This window comes from Fragaria vesca, linkage group LG3, assembly GCF_000184155.1.
Source record: "Fragaria vesca subsp. vesca linkage group LG3, FraVesHawaii_1.0, whole genome shotgun sequence".
Taxonomy (NCBI): domain Eukaryota; kingdom Viridiplantae; phylum Streptophyta; class Magnoliopsida; order Rosales; family Rosaceae; genus Fragaria; species Fragaria vesca.
Window position 1 is genome coordinate 1,214,530 of NC_020493.1, and position 18,909 is coordinate 1,233,438.

At 38.7% G+C, this 18,909-nt stretch overlaps 7 protein-coding genes across 7 annotated transcripts; 3 read left to right on the forward strand and 4 right to left on the reverse strand.

Moving 5' to 3' along the window:
- Positions 1–15: 15 nt before the first annotated feature.
- Positions 16–728, reverse strand: LOC101296639 (glucan endo-1,3-beta-glucosidase 1-like). Its single transcript, XM_004293337.1, has 3 exons — positions 662–728; positions 293–544; positions 16–181 (listed from the first exon to the last, which is right to left on the reverse strand). Exons 1-3 carry the CDS (start codon positions 726–728, stop codon positions 147–149), a joined length of 354 nt encoding a protein of 117 aa, XP_004293385.1. The 3' UTR covers positions 16–146.
- A 618-nt stretch (positions 729–1,346) lies between these two features.
- Positions 1,347–1,859, forward strand: LOC101314734. The gene has a single exon (XM_004295275.1). It carries the CDS (start codon positions 1,347–1,349, stop codon positions 1,857–1,859), a length of 513 nt encoding a protein of 170 aa, XP_004295323.1.
- A 423-nt stretch (positions 1,860–2,282) lies between these two features.
- LOC101315032 lies at positions 2,283–4,032 on the reverse strand. Its single transcript, XM_004295276.1, has 5 exons — positions 3,533–4,032; positions 3,194–3,412; positions 2,901–2,999; positions 2,643–2,747; positions 2,283–2,501 (listed from the first exon to the last, which is right to left on the reverse strand). The coding sequence occupies exons 1-5, from the start codon at positions 4,022–4,024 to the stop codon at positions 2,283–2,285; spliced, it is 1,134 nt and encodes a 377-aa protein (XP_004295324.1). The 5' UTR covers positions 4,025–4,032.
- A 1,136-nt stretch (positions 4,033–5,168) lies between these two features.
- LOC101296934 (transcriptional adapter ADA2b-like) lies at positions 5,169–10,197 on the forward strand. Its single transcript, XM_004293338.1, has 13 exons — positions 5,169–5,470; positions 5,772–5,827; positions 5,978–6,153; positions 6,601–6,666; positions 6,805–6,930; positions 7,016–7,091; positions 7,461–7,524; positions 7,616–7,674; positions 7,774–7,881; positions 8,157–8,370; positions 8,797–9,007; positions 9,413–9,616; positions 9,869–10,197. Exons 1-13 carry the CDS (start codon positions 5,421–5,423, stop codon positions 10,058–10,060), a joined length of 1,602 nt encoding a protein of 533 aa, XP_004293386.1. The 5' UTR covers positions 5,169–5,420; the 3' UTR covers positions 10,061–10,197.
- Positions 10,198–10,649: 452 nt separating this feature from the next.
- LOC101315321 lies at positions 10,650–15,691 on the reverse strand. Its single transcript, XM_004295277.1, has 7 exons — positions 15,588–15,691; positions 15,066–15,373; positions 13,119–13,189; positions 12,921–13,037; positions 11,949–12,764; positions 11,226–11,439; positions 10,650–11,089 (listed from the first exon to the last, which is right to left on the reverse strand). Exons 2-7 carry the CDS (start codon positions 15,358–15,360, stop codon positions 10,650–10,652), a joined length of 1,953 nt encoding a protein of 650 aa, XP_004295325.1. The 5' UTR covers positions 15,361–15,373; positions 15,588–15,691.
- A 950-nt stretch (positions 15,692–16,641) lies between these two features.
- LOC101297220 lies at positions 16,642–17,526 on the forward strand. The gene has a single exon (XM_004293339.1). It carries the CDS (start codon positions 16,724–16,726, stop codon positions 17,318–17,320), a length of 597 nt encoding a protein of 198 aa, XP_004293387.1. The 5' UTR covers positions 16,642–16,723; the 3' UTR covers positions 17,321–17,526.
- Positions 17,527–17,893: 367 nt separating this feature from the next.
- On the reverse strand, positions 17,894–18,868 carry LOC101290844. The gene is made up of 2 exons (XM_004295278.1): positions 18,691–18,868; positions 17,894–18,306 (listed from the first exon to the last, which is right to left on the reverse strand). Exons 1-2 carry the CDS (start codon positions 18,866–18,868, stop codon positions 17,894–17,896), a joined length of 591 nt encoding a protein of 196 aa, XP_004295326.1.
- Between the last annotated feature and the right edge of the window lie 41 nt (positions 18,869–18,909).

Consider the following 18,909-nt stretch of genomic DNA (forward strand, 5'->3'; position numbering starts at 1 on the left):
AAAAAAAAAAAAAAAAAAAAAAAACCTTTAAAAAGTTTAACTAGTACATTCAAAATTAACTTCATCTCATAACTATGCTTTTGTAAAACTGAAATCTTTGATCTGCTTCCACCTTGTAACCTCACTGCAAATCCTCTGAGCCATCATTAAGGAACATACTCAAACTTGCAAGAGTTATGACCTGTCACCAAAGCCAAAGGGAGATTGTATTGATAACACACACACACACACACACACACACTCAAATGACAATAATTCAGTAGGAGTTTCTTCAATAGTAAAATAAAATTACTTGGATCAAGGGCAGTGACAAATGCAGCAGCATTGAAGTAACATGTTGCGCCTTCCTGCTTGAACTTTTGATAGTAATTGTTGAAAGCATAAGAGGCATGGTGCTCCAGTGTATTAGGCAAGTAGCAAGCTTGGTTCTCTTGTATCTTACTGCAGTCTGCACCTCCCTTCTCACAAGCCCAATCAAGTGCCATCTTTAGCTCGTCCGCCGGTGTCTGCTCATCCGCTATGCACCATTCCTCTAACTGTCCACCTAGTTTTATTACACAAACAAAACAAATGAACTTGAGTTAGTTCTTCAACCAAGAAAGAGATCAGCCTATTATGACAGATCAGCCTATTATGACAGTTCACCGCAAATCAAAATTACCAGATCTTCGTGGCGTTACTGCTAAACACAGCAGAGCTAGCAGAAGCCACAGAATACTAGATGGCATTGTTTAACAGAAGTTGTTGTAAGAGCTTTGGTTGAGTACTAGCTATACTATACACATGGAACATGGAACTGGGAATTCTAAGATCTCGACCAACGACGATAAGCACTATATTTATAGACAAACTTTGTCATGAAATATTCTCAGCTTTAAACAAAGTTGAAACAATTCACATGCTCTATATGCTTTCCTTCAGTTCTACGAAATAAGAGGATCAGTTTAGACCAACTTTTTCTAAGTTTTGCCTAAAACACCCTCATCCTTTAGCACCAAAGTGAAGTAGAAGCCCACCCTGTCATTTACCAGTACATTATTTGTTTTATAACTTTGTTACTGCCAGATGAGCATTTCAAGTCTTCTGCCAAGTTTTGCCTGCAATTCATGTTTGGTGGTCAAATTTCCATGAGAATGCTTCCTCGTGCATTACCTACCTCAAACTTGCCTCCAATAAACTACAAGTTCATGAAGCACTCATGCAGTATAATTTTCCTGCTTTTCTTGCACGTTAAAAGGCCCTTACCGATTTGTTTCATGTTGCTTTAAAACATATCACACCTTCATCTCCAACACTACCCTCCATTCTCAGATCTTAAAGCAATATCGATGTTTCCCCACCCAAAAATGGATCCTCTGTTGTTTGTGTTCGTCCTTGTTGCTCTCTTCCCCATATCAGAAGCACAACTAGACGGGGAACCAGAGCTCATCCCTCACGCTTCGAACAACACTGATTTGCGGGATGCAGTAAATGATATGAGAGCAAAGTCTTACCATGGATTTGCAATACTACTGCAGATGGTGAATGGATTTGCACAACAAAACCGGCCCTTAACCTTCTTGATGCCACCTGACTCAAAACTATCTGAATCCGCAATCTCGGTGAACTACATTGAAGAGTTCATCACAAGCCATGCAGTCCCGATGCCTCTCACGTTCAATGACATTTTACATTTTCCAACTGCGACCCTTGTGCCAACTGGTTTTGATAGCAAGATGATCAGAATCAACAACCGGGGCAGAGCTAGTTTCTCTGTTAACAATGCACACATTGTCACACCAAACATTTGCAATGGCACTTTCTTCAGGTGTCATGGAATTGATGCAGTAATTCAGTTTGGGAATGTTTCAGCTACATAAAAATTCATATGAACCTAATATCCTGCTGGTGTAACTGTGATTATAGAAGACCCTACTCTGTCGACTGTTATACCTCCTCCCAAATGAATGCATTCCAATTAGTATGTAGAATTTGTTCCCGAAATAAGCTAAAATTAAGATGGTTCCTTGAACTCAATGACATATGTACCCAGATAGATTTGGTAGTCTTTTGATTCTAGAAGTAAAACTGGATGTACAACATTAAGTAACAAAATAAGTTTCATTATTCATCTTCTTCAAGTGCACCATGTAAAATCACCAACCAGTAACTTCAACTCCCTAAACGTACACTCTTCCACTGTAAATGATGGACTTTCAGCACTTTATCAGTAAATCTTGTGCTTGTGCCTAGGGTGATAAGAAAAAGTAGTGACTAATATGGAGCAACGGGGGACAACTGAACTAAAAATAATTACGGTGAGGTCGATTGCCATATGTTCGTTGAGCATCACCAGATCTCCGATTTGCATGAGCTGTTCTGCTTTCTGTTTCAGAATTCTGGCAACAGTCTGAACTTCGGGTCAACTTCCTCGCACAAGAGTTCAATCCAAAGTCCACATTGTTTTTAGATAAGCTTTCATCATATCCGTGTGGAGAGTAGTAACCCATCTCATCAAATTCCTGCAATGCAAAAATCAACCTCCAATTCAAACATTTATGCAATGTGCAACATGATGAGGGATTTGTGAGTCATCTGAGATGATATCAGAGTTCCCAATAAATATAGAAATACACAGTAGATAAAACAAAATAAAATATGACCTTGGACTTTGATTTAGCACAGAAGGGTGTTAAACATGGATTTAAATCCTTTAGGAACATGTCATCTGGACTACCAGGACTGGTTGGATCACAAGAGCTGAACTCCTGTTTGAATGCAAGAGATAATTAGTGAAAAGGAAACGAGTTCCTTGTAAATCGACTTGAAAGCCACATTTATGCTACTGATTTCTATGGACTTCAACACCAAAACTCGCCAACAAATACAGGTAAATAAGTTGCCGATAGCAGTTTGCTTACCAGAGAATTCGAAGATTCTTTCTGATGATACGTTGGAGTTCTGGGAATACTGTCATCACTTTGAAAACATGCCCTCACTGAATGTTTGTCTGCTTTCACCTGCTCAACCAATATAACACTTGTCAACACAACCTAAAGCAAAAGATGCACATATTAAACGGAAGGATCCCTATAAAAGCAATTGGTTGTCTCCACAATCCACACAAACATTACGGTCCAAATGTAACAAAGAATTTAGTTGCAATGTATACCCTCCAAAGTTAAGTATAACGAAGTCGAGTAGCAATTAGTACCTCAGCAAGATCCACTGCAAGGCATTGGAGCTGGCCAGTGAGAGAAGTGACCTGCCTTTGAAGATTTGGGATTACTTGTTTGGCTTGCTTAAGCTCTGACCCTTGCTTCTCTACCAACTCTTGGAGCTGAGAATTCATAACATCCGGGAACAAAATCGTGCTCTTCAACGATTTGATTTCCTCCCTTTGCTTCAAACACAAGTCCTTCAATTTTTCCACCTGCAGTTTCCAATCAAATTATACTACTTCAGTCTTCAATTCAAGTTAAATCTATCAAGATCTGTAATTTAATTACTTCAAAAATTTTAAATTTTAAATTCAAGAATTCAAGATACTCACTTCTCTGTTCTTCTCTTCAATCATCAACTTGAGGTCGGCGATCTCCGATTCTTGATCCTTGTTCAGACTCAGAAGCTCTCTCTCACTTCTCAACACCATGGCCAGCGTCCTGGTGTTCCCTTTGACCTCGGTCAACGCCTTCACCTCCTTCTTCCTCTCCGTGGCTTTACCAAACAGCTTCCTGTGCAGCGCCGCGAAGTTGGAGCCGGAGGAGCCATTTTTGGCCGTCTTTCTCAGGCCGTCGGAGATTGCATCGGACGGGATCACCAAGGCGGTGCCGCTAATCGGCTTGGGCTTGGATGAGGAGGATCGCTTTTCGATGAATTTTCTGACCATGGTGGTGAGGTTGGGGTCCGGCGAGGGCTTGGATTTGACGACGGCGCGTGAAGCGGAGGAGGTGGGGTGCTTGGGCTTGAACTCAGCGGAGGAGGAGGGGTTGGAGGTGGTGGAGGAGCGTGCGTCGTAGGAACTGTAGCGCGACGAGGGCTTCATCCTTCTGAGCTCTCTCTGCTAGGGTTTCTGAGAGGATTGAAGAAGAGGGAGTGTGAAGGACTGGACTGGATTTCAAGTTTTGAATAGAGGGAAGGAGGTGAAGGACACGTGGCATGTAGATCAGCTCTGTCTCGTGTATTGTGGCGCTGTCTTAATTCAAATTTTTCCGCCCTCGGCGCCGCTTGCCTTCGGTTTGATTAACCCTTGCTCTTCTTCTATATAACGAAAATGCCACAATGGAAATATCCAAAGCGTGCCATGCCGTCCACGCTCCACGTGATTGTTTACATTACGTTATTTATTTATTTATTCAGAAAGTAACAAATAATTTAGGCACAAAAAACACATGAACTCGTCTCTATAAATTGTAAACTTGTTATAATCATACATCAATCTTATAGAAAAAATTATATTATTCATACATTAATTATGACACGACAACTTTGTTTCTGTTCCGAAAAACTTTTCCTATGTGCATCTTGTTTACTAAACTTAATCAAATTACATGTTGTAGGACAATATAACATTATCATATTGTCTCATCATAATTGTGTTAAAGTTTGATTCACATGATAATTATGTACTATGTACGTATTGTAGAGTTTAGTGTGATTTGATATTGAAAAAATATTGTTTGCAAGCTTGATCATCATATACAATGTATACCATGTATTTAATATTTGAATATAACGCATGTATTGTGACACTTTTTTTTTTTTTTTATCTTGAATTCTCGATAAATATATTTTAAAAATTGAAGAATACAAGAGAAGGATAATAGCCTTAAATCTATAGCAATTTTGATCGTAACAACGATCTCAAAGTTTATTTTGGATAGCTCCTTGTACCCAATAATGGAGAACTCAGATTACTCGGAGTCAATCGAAGTGATTCGTGTTTTCCACTATGTTCTTGTCAAACCACCTTCCACCTAGAATAAGGGTATTGCTCACAACAATGTTCTTTTCCTATCTCTGACTTGATGTACCGAAGTTAGAGAAAGAAGAAAATGTGGCTCACAAACCCAACTAGGCAGAGAAACACCAACCCAGTTGGTATGTTATGACAGGTCGGCCCAAATCCAGCAAATAGTTGTTATTCTTGAATCAAAATCTTTTCTTTCTTCTTCTTCTGCAGACCAACAAAAACATTTAAGCTCTCAATCCATTCTACAAAAAAAAAAAAAAAAAGCTCTCAATCCCAAAACACACACACTCATAGTCAATTTTACACCAAAATTCAACACACACAGGGAGAGAGACCCTGAGCATTTATGACAGTAAATCCCAATCCCAATACCTATTCTGGTCTGAAGAAAAAACCCAATTCCTAAATCCTCTTTCTGGGGTCGTTGAGTTACTGCTGCTCGTGAGCTCCCTCAGCTTCTTCATCCCCAATGGGTCGTTCTCGTGGAAACTTTCATTCCGACGAGGACCCCACTCAGAGGTTTCACTTCCTTTTTCAATTAACGTTTCGTGCTTTTCGATTACGAGTTGCAATTGAGCTGCTGTGTGGTTTGGGATTTTGATTGCTTTGCTTGTATAATTGGCATTTAAGTATTCACTGGAGCTGTTGTAGTGTAATGATTGCTTTTAGTAGTGAAGTTGAAGAGCTAGTTACTTCTACATATTGTGGTTCATGATCATGACACAATTGTGTTTACTCAATTTGATAGGCTAATGTTTCTCTATCGTTTTCGGGTTACCTATGGAGGATCATCTGAATACCGAATTTTTTTATCGTGCAGATCAAGGAGGAAGAAGAATGCATCCAGTGGAGAAAATTTAGAATCTTTAGCTGCAGGTAGTTTCCCACCATTACTAATGTAATGTGCAGTTGTGAGATAATGGGAATCGTTGTTTGATGACATGAAAATCCGTTGTGTCTTCTTTACCAGTTCAGCTGTTTTCTTTTTTGAGTTTCGTTTCTAATTCTCTGTACTGTTGGACGCAGGTCAAGGGAAGAGCGAAGGAAAAAGGGCTTATCACTGCAATTATTGCAACAAAGACATTACGGGGAAGATCCGAATCAAGTGCAATTATTGCCCTGATTTTGACCTATGTATAGAGTGTTTCTCTGTGGGAGCAGAGCTAACATCTCATAAAAGCAATCACCCTTACCAAGTTTTGGTTAGTTTTAACTTTTAGGAAACCAGTCTCTTTTTCTATAATCTTGTTACTGGGATTTCTCTCTGATTCTGAGTTAGTTAGCTGAAGTTGTGCATCAAATGTCTTGTTTTATATGTTTGGCTTTATTCCTGTTTAAGCGGTTCTCTAACAATTAGATAATCAGACCTCCTCATACTATCATCTAATAGTGTTTGGACTTACCCTCTCAACAAATATTCATCACATATATATACAGGATCTAAATTATGTTTCAATAAAAGAAAAATAAATAGATGAGTGTAAAACATATATGCAGGTATGACAAACTAGTTTTATATTTTTACTTTCTCTTTTCAGTCAATAAAGTGCTCAGTCTAATTTTAATCCAGATGTGATTCATCACTTGATACTAGTGATTCTGGACAAATGACAGTATCTCTCATTGTACTTTAATATTGATTTTAACAGGACAATCTGTCTTTCCCACTTATCTGCCCAGACTGGAATGCAGATGACGAAATACTGCTTCTGGAGGTATTTTATTTCATATTTCATTCATCAGCTTATTTGCTACGGGGTCATTCTTGATCTTTTTGTCAAAGAATTTGGACTCGGGGGTAATATTTGACTTACATCTGATACAATGTTTGTTCTATAAATTCCTTCTTGTAGGCAACTGAAATGTATGGACTGGGGAACTGGGCTGAGGTTGCTGAGCATGTTGGGACAAAGAGTAAAGAACAATGTATAGAACACTATACAAATGTCTATTTGAACTCTCCATACTTTCCTCTGCCGGTATGATGCATTTTGAACAAATTGATTTTCTTTCTATCTTAATCTTTCACATCAATAATCAAGTTTTGGCATGTATCTGCTCAAGGACATGTCTCACGTTGTTGGAAAAAATAGAAAGGAGCTTCTTGCTATGGCTAAAGGGCATGGGGAGGACAAAAAAGGTTAGCAACAAGTACCACCTGTGTTTGGTTTTTGTTTTTGTGTTTTTGGTTTCCTTGCATTGTAAGCTATCAATATGTCTACAAATTACTTGACTTCTAAACAGACAAGTAGGATGAGCTATTGCTCTGCCCAAGTCCTTGTCACCCACGTTATATAAAATATCCCCTCATAATATAATGGTAGTTCTCACTCAAGACAGACTAGATGAGTTTTGTGCATTGAGCTTCTCTACGTTTCTCTTCTACTAGAATGAGAACAGTAAAGTGTGGCATATTAGTAGTTATACTTTAAAGGGGCATGTTCTTTCTCCTCCTATTCTTCTCTGCTGTTATTTCATCTAATAACATTTTTTTTTCCGTCTGCTATAGGATTTCCTATGCTTGGGGATCACAATGTGAAGGAGGAATCTCCATTTTCTCCTTCAAGGATCAAGTAATCTCATCATTACAGTATGCATATTTTTGTTACAATTTGAGTACAAATATGATGTACCATTTCATTGATATATTTTTTATTTACTCAGAGTGGAAGATTCACACAAAGGTGGCCCCTCTAGCCGTTTACTGTCCAGCATCAACACTGGTCAGATAAGATCTTTTATTGAGTACCTCTTTACAACTTATCAAATGGATGTGCCTTTCAGATTTAATTCTCAGACTTCTTCCTTTTCTTAAACTTCAGATGCAGAATCTGGAGTTCGCTCTAGTGGTGTGGCAGCAATAGCTGGTCACAAGAAGCCATCCAACATGACACAGGTTAAAGATGGTCCTGGTGTCTTTAAAGTGGAAGGTTGTACATATCTTCACCTACGTATTGGAAATGACACCTCTGTTTTTTTAAATTTCACTTCTATTGGTTTTAAGCTCTTAAACCTTTAACAGAAATTTAAACACTAGAGCTAGGCATGGTTGTTGTCTTGTGTGTGCATGTGTGCCTGGGGCAAGTGTCTGTTTTTCTAAATCTCATTCATTCACTTTATAGTAATCAACAAGCTAAATGAACTGGTCTGAGATCCATAGCTGGTCAGGATAAGTTATTAACTCTTCTGTCTTTGTTCTGGGCAGAACCTCAAGTTGGGAGGAAAGGCAAGAGACCAAGTTCTTTGGTGAATGAGGGTCCTTCTTTAGTTGAGAGTGGTTATAACCCCAAAAGGCAGGAGTTTGATCCTGAATATGATAACGATTCTGAACAGTTGTTGGCTGATATGGAATTTAAGGATAATGACACTGAGGATGAGCGTGAGTTGAAACTAAGAGTTCTGCGAATCTATGCAAAGAGGTACTCGGTCACTATAAGCTCGTAGTATGTTTATATACAGCTATACCTTCTAACTTGTGATGTAGCCAAGTGTTGGCTTAACATGCATGAAGACAAGTGAATGGTTTAAGTAAATAAGGTTTTAAGTTACTTGTGCACTGAGGAGGGTTTATCTGAGTGTTTTTCCCCCCTCTTTTTTTCCCTTTTCCATTTCTTTCTTTTTCTGCTGTAAAGAAAATTCTTTTGATGCTTTGGATGCATAGAAGTTTTATTTTACTTTTTTCACATATAATATTTATAACATGGGAAAACCTCCTCTGAAAACACAAATAACTTAGAAACTTCATGCGGTGGACTCTTGTTGCTTCAAACCTATTGCGTACCTTTTTGACATAGATAAAGTTCCTGTTCTACCTTTATTGCTCTTTAATATAAACTTGTTGGCAGACTTGATGAGAGGAAGCGTAGAAAGGATTTCATACTAGAAAGAAATTTATTATATCCAAATCCTTTTGAAAAGGACCTAAATCCGGAAGAAATCGCGATATGTCGACGTTATGAGGTCTTCATGTGCTTCCACTCCAAGGAAGAGCATGCAGAATTACTTCAAACTGTTATTGCAGAGCATCGAACTCGGAAAAGGATCCAAGAACTTAAGGTATGACTCTTAGCTGACTTTTGTCTTTTATATGTATTTGATTTGATTTACGTTCATAGAGAACTAAATGCTCTTAGATGCTATCCTTTTTCACTTACCAATGGGAATATATTGTCCGTAAGTATGTTGTGTAATCTGGCTGAGCTCAGTATGCTACTACTGATTTTGGTTGTGTCAGATCACTCCTAACCAAAGTAATTTAATTAAGGCTTACCTTCCAAACTCTAACATGTATGTCTAATGTTAAAGCTAGAATGCATGAGATCAATAATCTCTCTGATAATTGGTTGCCCTTCATCCTTAGCAGATTGTGCTCTTGAATTCTATAAGCAGTTGTCATAATCTCAAAAATAAGAACCCACACTTTAGTGATTTCTTCCTAATTCATGTAAAATATGTGTACAGGAAGCCCGAAATGCTGGTTGCCGTACATCAGCTGAGGCAGATAGATATCTTGAACAAAAAAGGAAAAGAGAAGCTGATGAAAATGCTCGCAGAGCAAAGGAAAGTGGTGAGGTTGGCCCAAGTGGTCAGGCAGGTCCCAATTTAAGCTCTGCCAGTGAACTGGATATATTGGGTGTTTATGGATCAGATTTACTGTCTGAAGCTGTAAGTATACAATACCAACTTGTTATTTTGTTTGTCACAAGGACACAATTCTTGTCATTTCCTTTGTTATTTAATGTTCGCCAGTGGTCATTCGTGTTAATAGGGTAATTCTTCTAAACCGGTCATACTATTAAACATTCAGTTGTAGGATTGGAGCCGATTGATCATGCTTTTACATGGACCTATATTTAACTAAATTGTCTATTTTGTTGTACCAAGACTACTGAAACAGTCTACTTTGTCTGATGACAGGAGAAACGTCTCTGCAGCGAAATGGGGTTACCCCCGCCTGTTTACCTTAAGATGGAAGAAGTCATGTCAATTGAAATCTTCAGCGGCAATGTCACCAAAAGATCAGATGCCCATCACCTGTTCAAGATTGAACCTAGTAAAATCGACAGGGTCTACGACATGCTCGTGAAAAAGGGGATAGCACAGTCTTGATGTGATGCCTGGCTTGTTGTTCTATGTTGTAAATTAATTTATTTTGTATCAATTATCTTCCACAGAATTAACCAAAATGCAAATGCTGTATTTTTAGCCTTTTCAATTCAAAAGTAAATCAGTATTTTGTCCTTGCATTGCTTAATCACCAATGTAGACCGTAGGAACATTCTTCTTTAACAATGACATTAAAAGGTGCTCCTAATGATATGAAATCACATGCCCCAAGCTAGCCTGCTAGGCATTGGCATAGCTTCTCTTAAGTGCTCTATTCAGTCTATTGGACTAGAGGATGTATAACAATATCATCAGGCGGTCTACGGTTTTCAAACTAAAAGCAACAGATCAGGTATGGCTGCAAAAGCACAAACCAATGATCTCTCGAGACTGAAATGAACTACTGCCATCAACTTACATGTACTTCTGCCTTGATAATAAAGAAACTTATATCTATCAGATATATGTAGCTGTACACCTGCCAATCTTCATGGTGCTAGTAACTAGTATTTCATTCTGTTTATATTCCTATCCTGATACTTCCTTTTATCTACAAGAACTAGGATTCTTACAAACTCTCCAAGTCTCCATATCAGTCCTGAGTAGCCACTTCCATGGCTTGTGGTGTTCGACATGTCTCACAGGCAGGATCAACTTCTTCCTCAACAATAGAATCATCCTTGCTGCAAGTACAACCATTACTAGAATTGTTGTTTTTGTCTTTACTGATACACGGCTGCTTCCTCAAATTGACCATCTTCTCATTTTCCAGCCCATCACCCATTGGAACTAAATTTAGTAATTCTGGTTTTTCTTCAAAAACTTCAAATTTAGGAGATGTATGAACTTTGGAGCAACACCCTTCTGCCGTAGCACTAGCATAGGGCGTCATGATTTTAATGCTACATCTGACATTTTCAGATATATGTAACAGTATATCAGGCCTTGCCTTTATATCAACCCATTTGTTGTCAACCCAGTCTCTCGAAGCCCTAATATTCTGCCTCTGGAAAGTCAGAAGCTTGTCCTCACCTAAGATTACAATGAAAGAACTCATTGATTCAACTGTCCGGCAAACTAGATAACATAATTTACTAATAGTCAACTAAGCTGCCACTATGTGAAATGAGAAACATGGAAAAGAAAAGGTTTGAATCTTGGAGCATACCAGGGAAGTAGACTTGTATAGCAGTTCCAGAGGCGTCAACTCCAGCAACAACACCTTCCCACCAGCCATCGCTCCACCATGCATCAACTGGTACTCCAACCTCAATAGAAAATATGGCAGAATCATTGGGGTGGCAGGGCCGAATTGTCAGTCGGCCTGAGCATCTCATTCCCAGTTTATCAGGAGAAGCAACTCTAAACGCAGGAACCCATTCCTACAGATTAACAAAAATGTGAAGATCTAAGTTCCTTCTGTGATGAGTTTACATACGCATTTCTTGAGAATTATGCATGCTAGAACACAATACTGTTTAGTGGGATTTACACACACTATAGCACTGTCCCTTGACAATTACACATGCTAGAACACAATACTGTTTCGTGCGATTTGCACACACTACAACACAATATTGTTCCTTGACAATTACACATAATACAACATAATATTGTTTCTTGAGAAAACCAGATACTAAAACACAATATCAATAGAATCATAGTGAATCTATATGCGAACCATGCACTCAAAAACTCACGGCATATGAGACGAGCAATGAGTTATATACTTGTATGCTTTATATGTACTTGAAGAAAATATCTGCTTTCAGATCTATATATGAGGCAATGCCATTACAAAAGTATATTAGTATATACCACCAATTATCTGCCTAAGTTCTACTCTTCCATCATGAAGCCAGAAGAGAATTCAAAATAAAGATAGACATACCTTTAAATTACCAGATCCATCTACATCTTGCACATCATGGTATTGAACTTTGAGAAGCTTCTGAGATGTCTTCAAAACCTTACACCTAAACCAGCATCCTCGGATGCCGCTATCTTGACAGAGCAATTCTATCTTCTCATCAACCTTAAAAGACAATGGACACTGGGGAACAGATTCAACATCAACTCCAATTGCTTTGCGTGATAATTTTATTTTCAACTTTGGGTATGTTGGAACACAGTTTTTTAGCTGACTCTGGGTATGCAAGTTTCCGATACCCGAATAACCAGGTGCACATCCCTGATGCTCCTCATAGCTTCTAGTTCTCTTACTATATACCCTCAGGGGATCACCAAATGTTTGCTCTTCCGCATCTCTATCATATAACATATGGCATTTGACTATTTTCTTGGAAACTTGGGGAAAGTGTAAGGAAGAAAGGATTGCTTGAGTAGAATACCCCCGCAACTTTGCAAGACTGAAGGGCCTAACCTCATGGTTCTTAAACTGTCTAAAGCACATATGGACTCCAGATAAAGAACTGTGAGCAACAGCCAAACATTTCTCATAATGTATAGGAGTTAAAACTGTTGCAGGACCGTCAATACACTCAGCACTAATCACCTGTACATGAGGTGTGATAAAAACTTCTCTCTGGTGTGGGTTTAGATCAGGGATCACATCCTCCACTTCCTTACTGTGGTGAAACCATCGCACTTTAACTTTTCTCTTCCCTTTCCTGTCTTCATACATGTCTTCCACATAACCAAGGTAGTAATATTTTTCTAAAGCCATAATGTAGACAAAGGAATGGACCTGAAAATCAAGGCCAGAAAAATAAAAAAAGTTACAGACGGGAAGAAACTATAACAAAATATAAAAGCACAACCACATGTCGAAGTGGTATAAGTATTCAAAAAAAGCTTCTTAAAATGTAAAGCAACATCAATAGAAAATCAGTTGTTTGCTTACAGAAACAGTAGTTCCATTCCTGCAAAATGCTGGGTAGTGCTTCAGCTGCTTGCCACAAATCCAGGCAACACCAGACCATTCAATATGTGAATTTTGACCTTTCAGTTTCCTTGGAACCTGAATCAGAAATGGAAATTACACACTAGAAAAATCTGAAAACCCAAAACCCAGACTTAGCCGAAGACAATTAATGGATACCATCTGATCAGTTTGACGAGCACTGACTCCATTAAGCGATAAAGTTTCCGTTGTCTCATTTGATGGCGAATCTGTTATAGGATGAGTAAGCTCATCTTAGATTAATCTTTAAGGTCAGATAGCAAAGAAATGTGATAGAAAGATCACATAGGAACCAATTCACACAAAAAAACAGAATTCAAAATAATGACTGTTCTTAAGGCCCTGCAACTTCAAAACTGAAAAAGCAAGCACATCAACACAAGTAACATAGCAACAAGTTTCAATCAATAAGGAATTCGCTGAACAGGCTGCCAATCTTAGATGACAATAGACGGACAACTGAACACTGCATCCAAACCAACAAGTACCTCTGATTGTCAAACAGGTATCCAGAATCCCATTTCTCCCTAACTTTTTGCAAGTGTATGGGCAAGATCACAGACATAGGAGAGACTCGTTTTTGTTTATGGTAACCTATGTGTTTTCCCAGAAGCAAGCATCAATTCCTGATATACGATGCATGCCAATGAAAGGTAATCGTACTCAAGTACCATTGTTTTTTACAACATTGTCTCTTTAATAGATTAAACATAGAAAACGAAAGTATCAATTCTTTAGATGTCAACTATTATTCAACCAAGTAATGACCAAATAAGTTAATGCTTCCAGTTAAGGTTACAACCTCAATTGGAAACTCTAGTGAATACTGAATACCCAGAAGTTGACGAAATAATTTTCAAAACCAAATATGGAAGATACAGAATTATTGAAAGAAAATATATAGTTTTCGTCCCTGGTTACGAGCAATTTCATATGTCAGTCAATAGACAAATACTTTTCAAAACAACATCTACCCTGCATACTGACATGATGTAGATAGATCTGATAAAATGATAGCGGGGAATCTATAGCCAGATTTTGAACTAGGGGAGCAAACAAAAACACAATTGACATGTAATAATATGAGAATATCTATAAATTACGATGACTCCATAGGTTTGCAAGAAGTTCGATTTCAAATAGAAAACAATGCCCATAACATACACAAACAATAGTGGGAAGCGAAGCAGAAGCAGAAACAAAAGTGATCGGGATAGGTGTGAGAATTAACGTATGACATGGTACCAATACTGTCATTTGAGCTTGAAAATCCTGTCGACGAACTCATACCGACCCTATCCCTTTCCCTCTCTCCCTCTCTCTCTTCTCTCTCTCTCTCCTCCCCTTCCCTTTAGTGGGTGCAGTGTATTTCTGATACAAAAAGAAGTAAAGGCAAGGATGTTTAATGTGTTAGGAGAACAAGCTGGCCAAGAAAGTGCTCATAAAAGAATGACCAAATGGAGATACGTAATAGCCAGCCTATCTATTTTGGAAAGATACTGCAATATAATTGGCTTTACACAAATTTTCTGCTGGGAAGTGCAGAAAAGGTTAATTTTCTGCTCATCAAAAGAAATCTACAAATAAAACCAGTCTCATACGTCACAAAGACATAGAATACACTAACATTAGCATAAAACATAAAGTATGTATCTAGGTTGCAAATCTCAATTAACTGGTTAGATATCACCTTAAATTTGATTCATATATTCACACATGTGGCACGCATGCGCACCCACACGCATCACAGAATGTCTGTCTTACCTACAGATCATCGGGGACATTGCTCCATTACCAAAAGAGTTGCTCATATGGTAATAGAGCTGGAGATGAAATGCCTTTAAAATCATCTCAAATTTGTGGTTCTAAAATGTTCACATTTAGAACAAGTTGCAATTTCCTCTTAGCTAAAGGCTCTGCCACTCGATTTACAAAATATCGAATTCAATCACATCAAAACCTGCTGTGTTCAAGAACCTTGTAATGCCTGTCCTAACAAATCACAACAAAGTACATACTATTCATCACACTATTTACCACGAAATGGACCTCATAAAAACTCGCAAGTATAGAGTTTAAACATACTTGAAACCTCGGAGCGGCCACGCTTGGAGAGCAAGGATCCAAGCCAGTGCACAACTTCTCGTCTAGCTCGCCACCTGGTACACGCATTGATGGATGCATTGGAGCCACATGTCTCTAGAAACTCATCCGAAACAACATACAGCATGTGCCGTATACTCTTCTCGGTCCCTATAACAGCAAGAACATATTCTCCAGAAGCCTTCTTCAAGTAATAATGCACCACACGATTTCCACGCGCGTGACACACAATGTGCTCCTCCCACGTCACAAACCTATGATTTTTCATCATCATCATATTATCACATTACCTGCAATTTCTCAAAAATGATATGCGTTTTCTATCAAGTAAATCAAACAAAATCAAGTATAATCAAAGCATAAACCAAGTTAATGACGGTAATAAAAATCAAAGAAAACGACCTGAGGCGGCGGAGGTAAGAGAGAGAGAGAGAGAGAGTAGTAAAATTTTAACTGGCGGGGAGGTGAAAACGAAGAGAGGAGTAAAGGTTGTGAGGTGTAGACCTAATTTTGCGGAGACGAACCCGGTTTTTGAGTGAGCTCGGTTTGCTAGAAGCCGGCGGAAACGGCATTCACGGTGACGGCGTGGTTGTGAAACGTGAGAGGGCGGTTAATGGAGTGAGGAAGTGAGACGGAGAGAGGAGGCGGCGGGAGGAGAGAGAGAGGTAGGGTTTTACAGAGCTTGGGGACCAAGGCAGAGCGGCCAATGGAGGAGAGGGAGAGGAGGAGGAAGAAGAAGGAGGGGCGAGGGTAGAATTGGGAATACGGCAGATTTTGAGTATCTTGACCGATTGACTGATGTGGGAATTCCTATGACACGTGTACTTAGTAGTACTCCTACGGCGTCGTTTAGCCATACTATAGTGAAGTGAACAAATTAAAGTGGGTGATTGAAACACATGAACGAGCAAGAGGCGATATGAAGGTCCAAACCTTAGGGAATGCCACCTAATACTATGTGACCTGATCTTAACATGGGTTTTCCATAAATCAAAATTGTTTAAAATTTTTGATTTTTCATCTAAAAATGTGGACTATAACACACGATTTTTTGGGTCAAAATCACATTCTCTTCTTTTCTCATCAAAAATTTTCTACTTTTGAATCCTGATTTTTAAACACTTTAAGAACTGATGGGACTAAAAAAAGTATGACCCGAATATATTTTATGATTTTTCAAAATTGAATAATAAAAAAAGATTATACTGATAAATATGATAAAATATTATCACTAGCACTAGCGAAAACACAAGCATTCAAAGCTGTTAAGATCAATTTTGTGGGAATTGGCCCTAAAATCTATTTTCATAAGAAATAAGTTGTCCAAGACCTTGATTTTTCACTCAATGCAGTTTTTTGCTAAATCATATGTTTCTTATTTTTTTTTCACTATGATTTTCTCACCCTCAAAGCATCACTTTTTAGCATTTCTAGCACTCTACAAAAAGAAATATATAGCATCATAAGCATGGTACATAGCTTTCACACTGTATCAGCACTCCCCTTATCTTATATATGGAAGTGCAACCATGTCCACAGATTTGTAACCCAACAGGATAATGGATCCACAGAGATATACATAGTAGCTACCACCGGCAGTGAGAAAACCCTTTTTGTGCTATCTTTGATCCATCTCTGGAATGAGCATGAAAATGTCTGCATTGAGCAGCTCCCAATTACACCTCTTGAAATGCACCACTACCACTCTAGCATATTCAACCTTCTCAGCAAACCCTTCATCTCGATTTCTCCACCCCATCTCCTCGTCACAACAAAATCACCCTCCTTCATATCCAACCGTATCATCCGCATCTTTACCTACTAGAAGATGCAACATTGGAAAAGCCAGTGTTAAATCCCTTGATCAAAAGCCATCCACCACCTCTGAGGATGGAAATGGGAATCACTCATCGAGGTTTCTAATAGTGGGAGCTGTTTCTGTAGGAGTGGCTATGTTGCTGATGGGGATTGATGATCAGCACAAGGCAATGGCTTTGGGACCAGAAGGGCCACTGATGGAAGAGTTTTGGGACAATGTAAGGAGATATGCATTGTATGCTCTCACTGTGAGTACAGGTGCTCTCTACACCGTCTTCCAACCTATATACGAGTTGTTGAAGAATCCCATCTCTGCTATTCTCGTTTTGGTCATTTTAGGGGGAGGTTTCTTCATTCTTACCCAAGTCGTTTCAGCCATGATTGGTGACACAGACTTCAGTTATCAATACCAATACTAATCAGTTTCAAGTATTTAATCTGATGATGAAGCAGAGGTAGAGGGACTTTTTGTATCCATCTAGTTATAGATAGATATCAAGTTTACTTCTATATATTACGGTTGAAGTTGTATAGAAGCAAATTAAGAGCAGCATGTCAAGGTTTCTTCCTTGTCTTATGATCTTATCAATAATTCAGAGGAATCATGAGCTCTTCATATCTCTAATCTTATATCCCAAGTTCAAATATTTTTCTGCATACATAATTAATCTATATTGTAGCACATCACAATTGGCATGTAACTGATGTAAGTGATGTATAACAGTGCTAGATTAAGATATTAGCGAGATCAAATCCTGAGAGTGATTTCTGCTGTTTGATCATAGTCTTTATTACTGATTTTGTAACTGTTGCTTAGATGATTCTGTGTAATTACTACTGTCCATAATCCTAGTGTAACAGTTAAGCAAACACAGGTATATAGCTTGTACTTGTAATCAGTTTTTGATCAATGAGATTCAATTTCTACATCAGATTTGAAAACAAATGTAACTGCTTAACTAGCATTACATATGCACTAGTTCAGTAGCTAATTAACAAGCAACAGATGAAACAGAAAGAGGGTAAGGAAAGGTATTGGCATATTGGAAAGAGAGGGTTTGTCCAGGGCCAAGAGGCTGACCATCATTGACTAGGCAGTCGTTGTAGTCCATGCGCCGGAAGACTCTAGGATTGACGAGGCGGGCGGAGCTGAACCATCCACAGTTGATGTGAATGTCGGAGATGCTGCAACCTGAGACGCACATATTGACAATCTGAACCGTGTATGCCGGAATTCCATTTGGGAGTGGAGCTGTTTCCCCTTGGAAGATTGTTATGTCGTCCTTTGAACATCCTGTCCCAACTCGATTCATGTCACCCCCATCTGATGATCCATCTCCATCTCCATTTCCAGATCCATCTCCACCTCCATCTCCATCTGATCCATTTCCATCTCTATCTCCATCTGCAAAATTTACAACACAATTGAAGTACTCCTCCCTTGAACACTGTCTGGACCTTGGGTTCTACACCTAAAATGCCTACAGAGCAATTAAAATTGGAGAGAGTCCATAACGTTTGATTATATTAATTAACATGCAATAATCTGACGTTTGTGCAGTGTTGGACCACATAATAACATATACATTCCCAATCCTGAAGCAACATATATATGTATATTGAAACCAGACTGCTGGGCATTAGTTAGAAAGAGGAGAGATTAGGGGTACGTGAAGTATTGACCAAGAATATATGACTGGCTAGCTAGGCTAGTTAGGAAAAGGAAAGGGATCGAGGAGGAATATGCGATCGATAAACCAAATTCAAGTCACTCAATTTATTAGTTTACCAGAAGACTGCAAAAGCTTCCGACCAGGTCCAGCAGGTCCATTTCCAAATGGGGCAGCACCGTTGGTGTTTTTCTTGGTAAAGACCAGTATTCTCTTCATGCCATCTGCTACTTCCCCAGCTGCTGCAGTTCCCAGCTGAGTTCCTCCCATGTGAAACAAGTCCTCCACCACTGCCATATAAATTTCAAAACTTCCCTTTGATTAACAAACTTGTACGT

What these genes read in the sequence shown, in the direction of transcription:
- LOC101290844 (XM_004295278.1), bottom strand. Translation starts at nt 18,868, where the DNA reads ATGGCAGTGGTGGAGGACTTGTTTCACATGGGAGGAACTCAGCTGGGA. An exon ending in GAAGCTTTTGCAGTCTTCTG is followed by an intron (nt 18,307 to 18,690) that starts GTAAACTAATAA and finishes TAAATTTTGCAG; the next exon opens with ATGGAGATAGAGATGGAAAT.
- LOC101315032 (XM_004295276.1), bottom strand. Translation starts at nt 4,024, where the DNA reads ATGAAGCCCTCGTCGCGCTACAGTTCCTACGACGCACGCTCCTCCACC. An exon ending in TTGAAGAGAAGAACAGAGAA is followed by an intron (nt 3,413 to 3,532) that starts GTGAGTATCTTG and finishes TGGAAACTGCAG; the next exon opens with GTGGAAAAATTGAAGGACTT. An exon ending in TTGCAGTGGATCTTGCTGAG is followed by an intron (nt 3,000 to 3,193) that starts GTACTAATTGCT and finishes TTGGTTGAGCAG; the next exon opens with GTGAAAGCAGACAAACATTC.
- LOC101297220 (XM_004293339.1), top strand. Translation starts at nt 16,724, where the DNA reads ATGAGCATGAAAATGTCTGCATTGAGCAGCTCCCAATTACACCTCTTG.
- LOC101314734 (XM_004295275.1), top strand. Translation starts at nt 1,347, where the DNA reads ATGGATCCTCTGTTGTTTGTGTTCGTCCTTGTTGCTCTCTTCCCCATA.
- LOC101315321 (XM_004295277.1), bottom strand. Translation starts at nt 15,360, where the DNA reads ATGATGATGATGAAAAATCATAGGTTTGTGACGTGGGAGGAGCACATT. An exon ending in TGGCCGCTCCGAGGTTTCAA is followed by an intron (nt 13,190 to 15,065) that starts GTATGTTTAAAC and finishes ATCCTATAACAG; the next exon opens with ATTCGCCATCAAATGAGACA. An exon ending in ATGGATCTGGTAATTTAAAG is followed by an intron (nt 11,440 to 11,948) that starts GTATGTCTATCT and finishes GTTAATCTGTAG; the next exon opens with GAATGGGTTCCTGCGTTTAG.
- LOC101296934 (XM_004293338.1), top strand. Translation starts at nt 5,421, where the DNA reads ATGGGTCGTTCTCGTGGAAACTTTCATTCCGACGAGGACCCCACTCAG. An exon ending in GACGAGGACCCCACTCAGAG is followed by an intron (nt 5,471 to 5,771) that starts GTTTCACTTCCT and finishes TTTATCGTGCAG; the next exon opens with ATCAAGGAGGAAGAAGAATG. An exon ending in ACGAAATACTGCTTCTGGAG is followed by an intron (nt 6,667 to 6,804) that starts GTATTTTATTTC and finishes TCCTTCTTGTAG; the next exon opens with GCAACTGAAATGTATGGACT.
- LOC101296639 (XM_004293337.1), bottom strand. Translation starts at nt 728, where the DNA reads ATGCCATCTAGTATTCTGTGGCTTCTGCTAGCTCTGCTGTGTTTAGCA. An exon ending in AGTAACGCCACGAAGATCTG is followed by an intron (nt 545 to 661) that starts GTAATTTTGATT and finishes TAATAAAACTAG; the next exon opens with GTGGACAGTTAGAGGAATGG. An exon ending in TGTCACTGCCCTTGATCCAA is followed by an intron (nt 182 to 292) that starts GTAATTTTATTT and finishes CTTTGGTGACAG; the next exon opens with GTCATAACTCTTGCAAGTTT.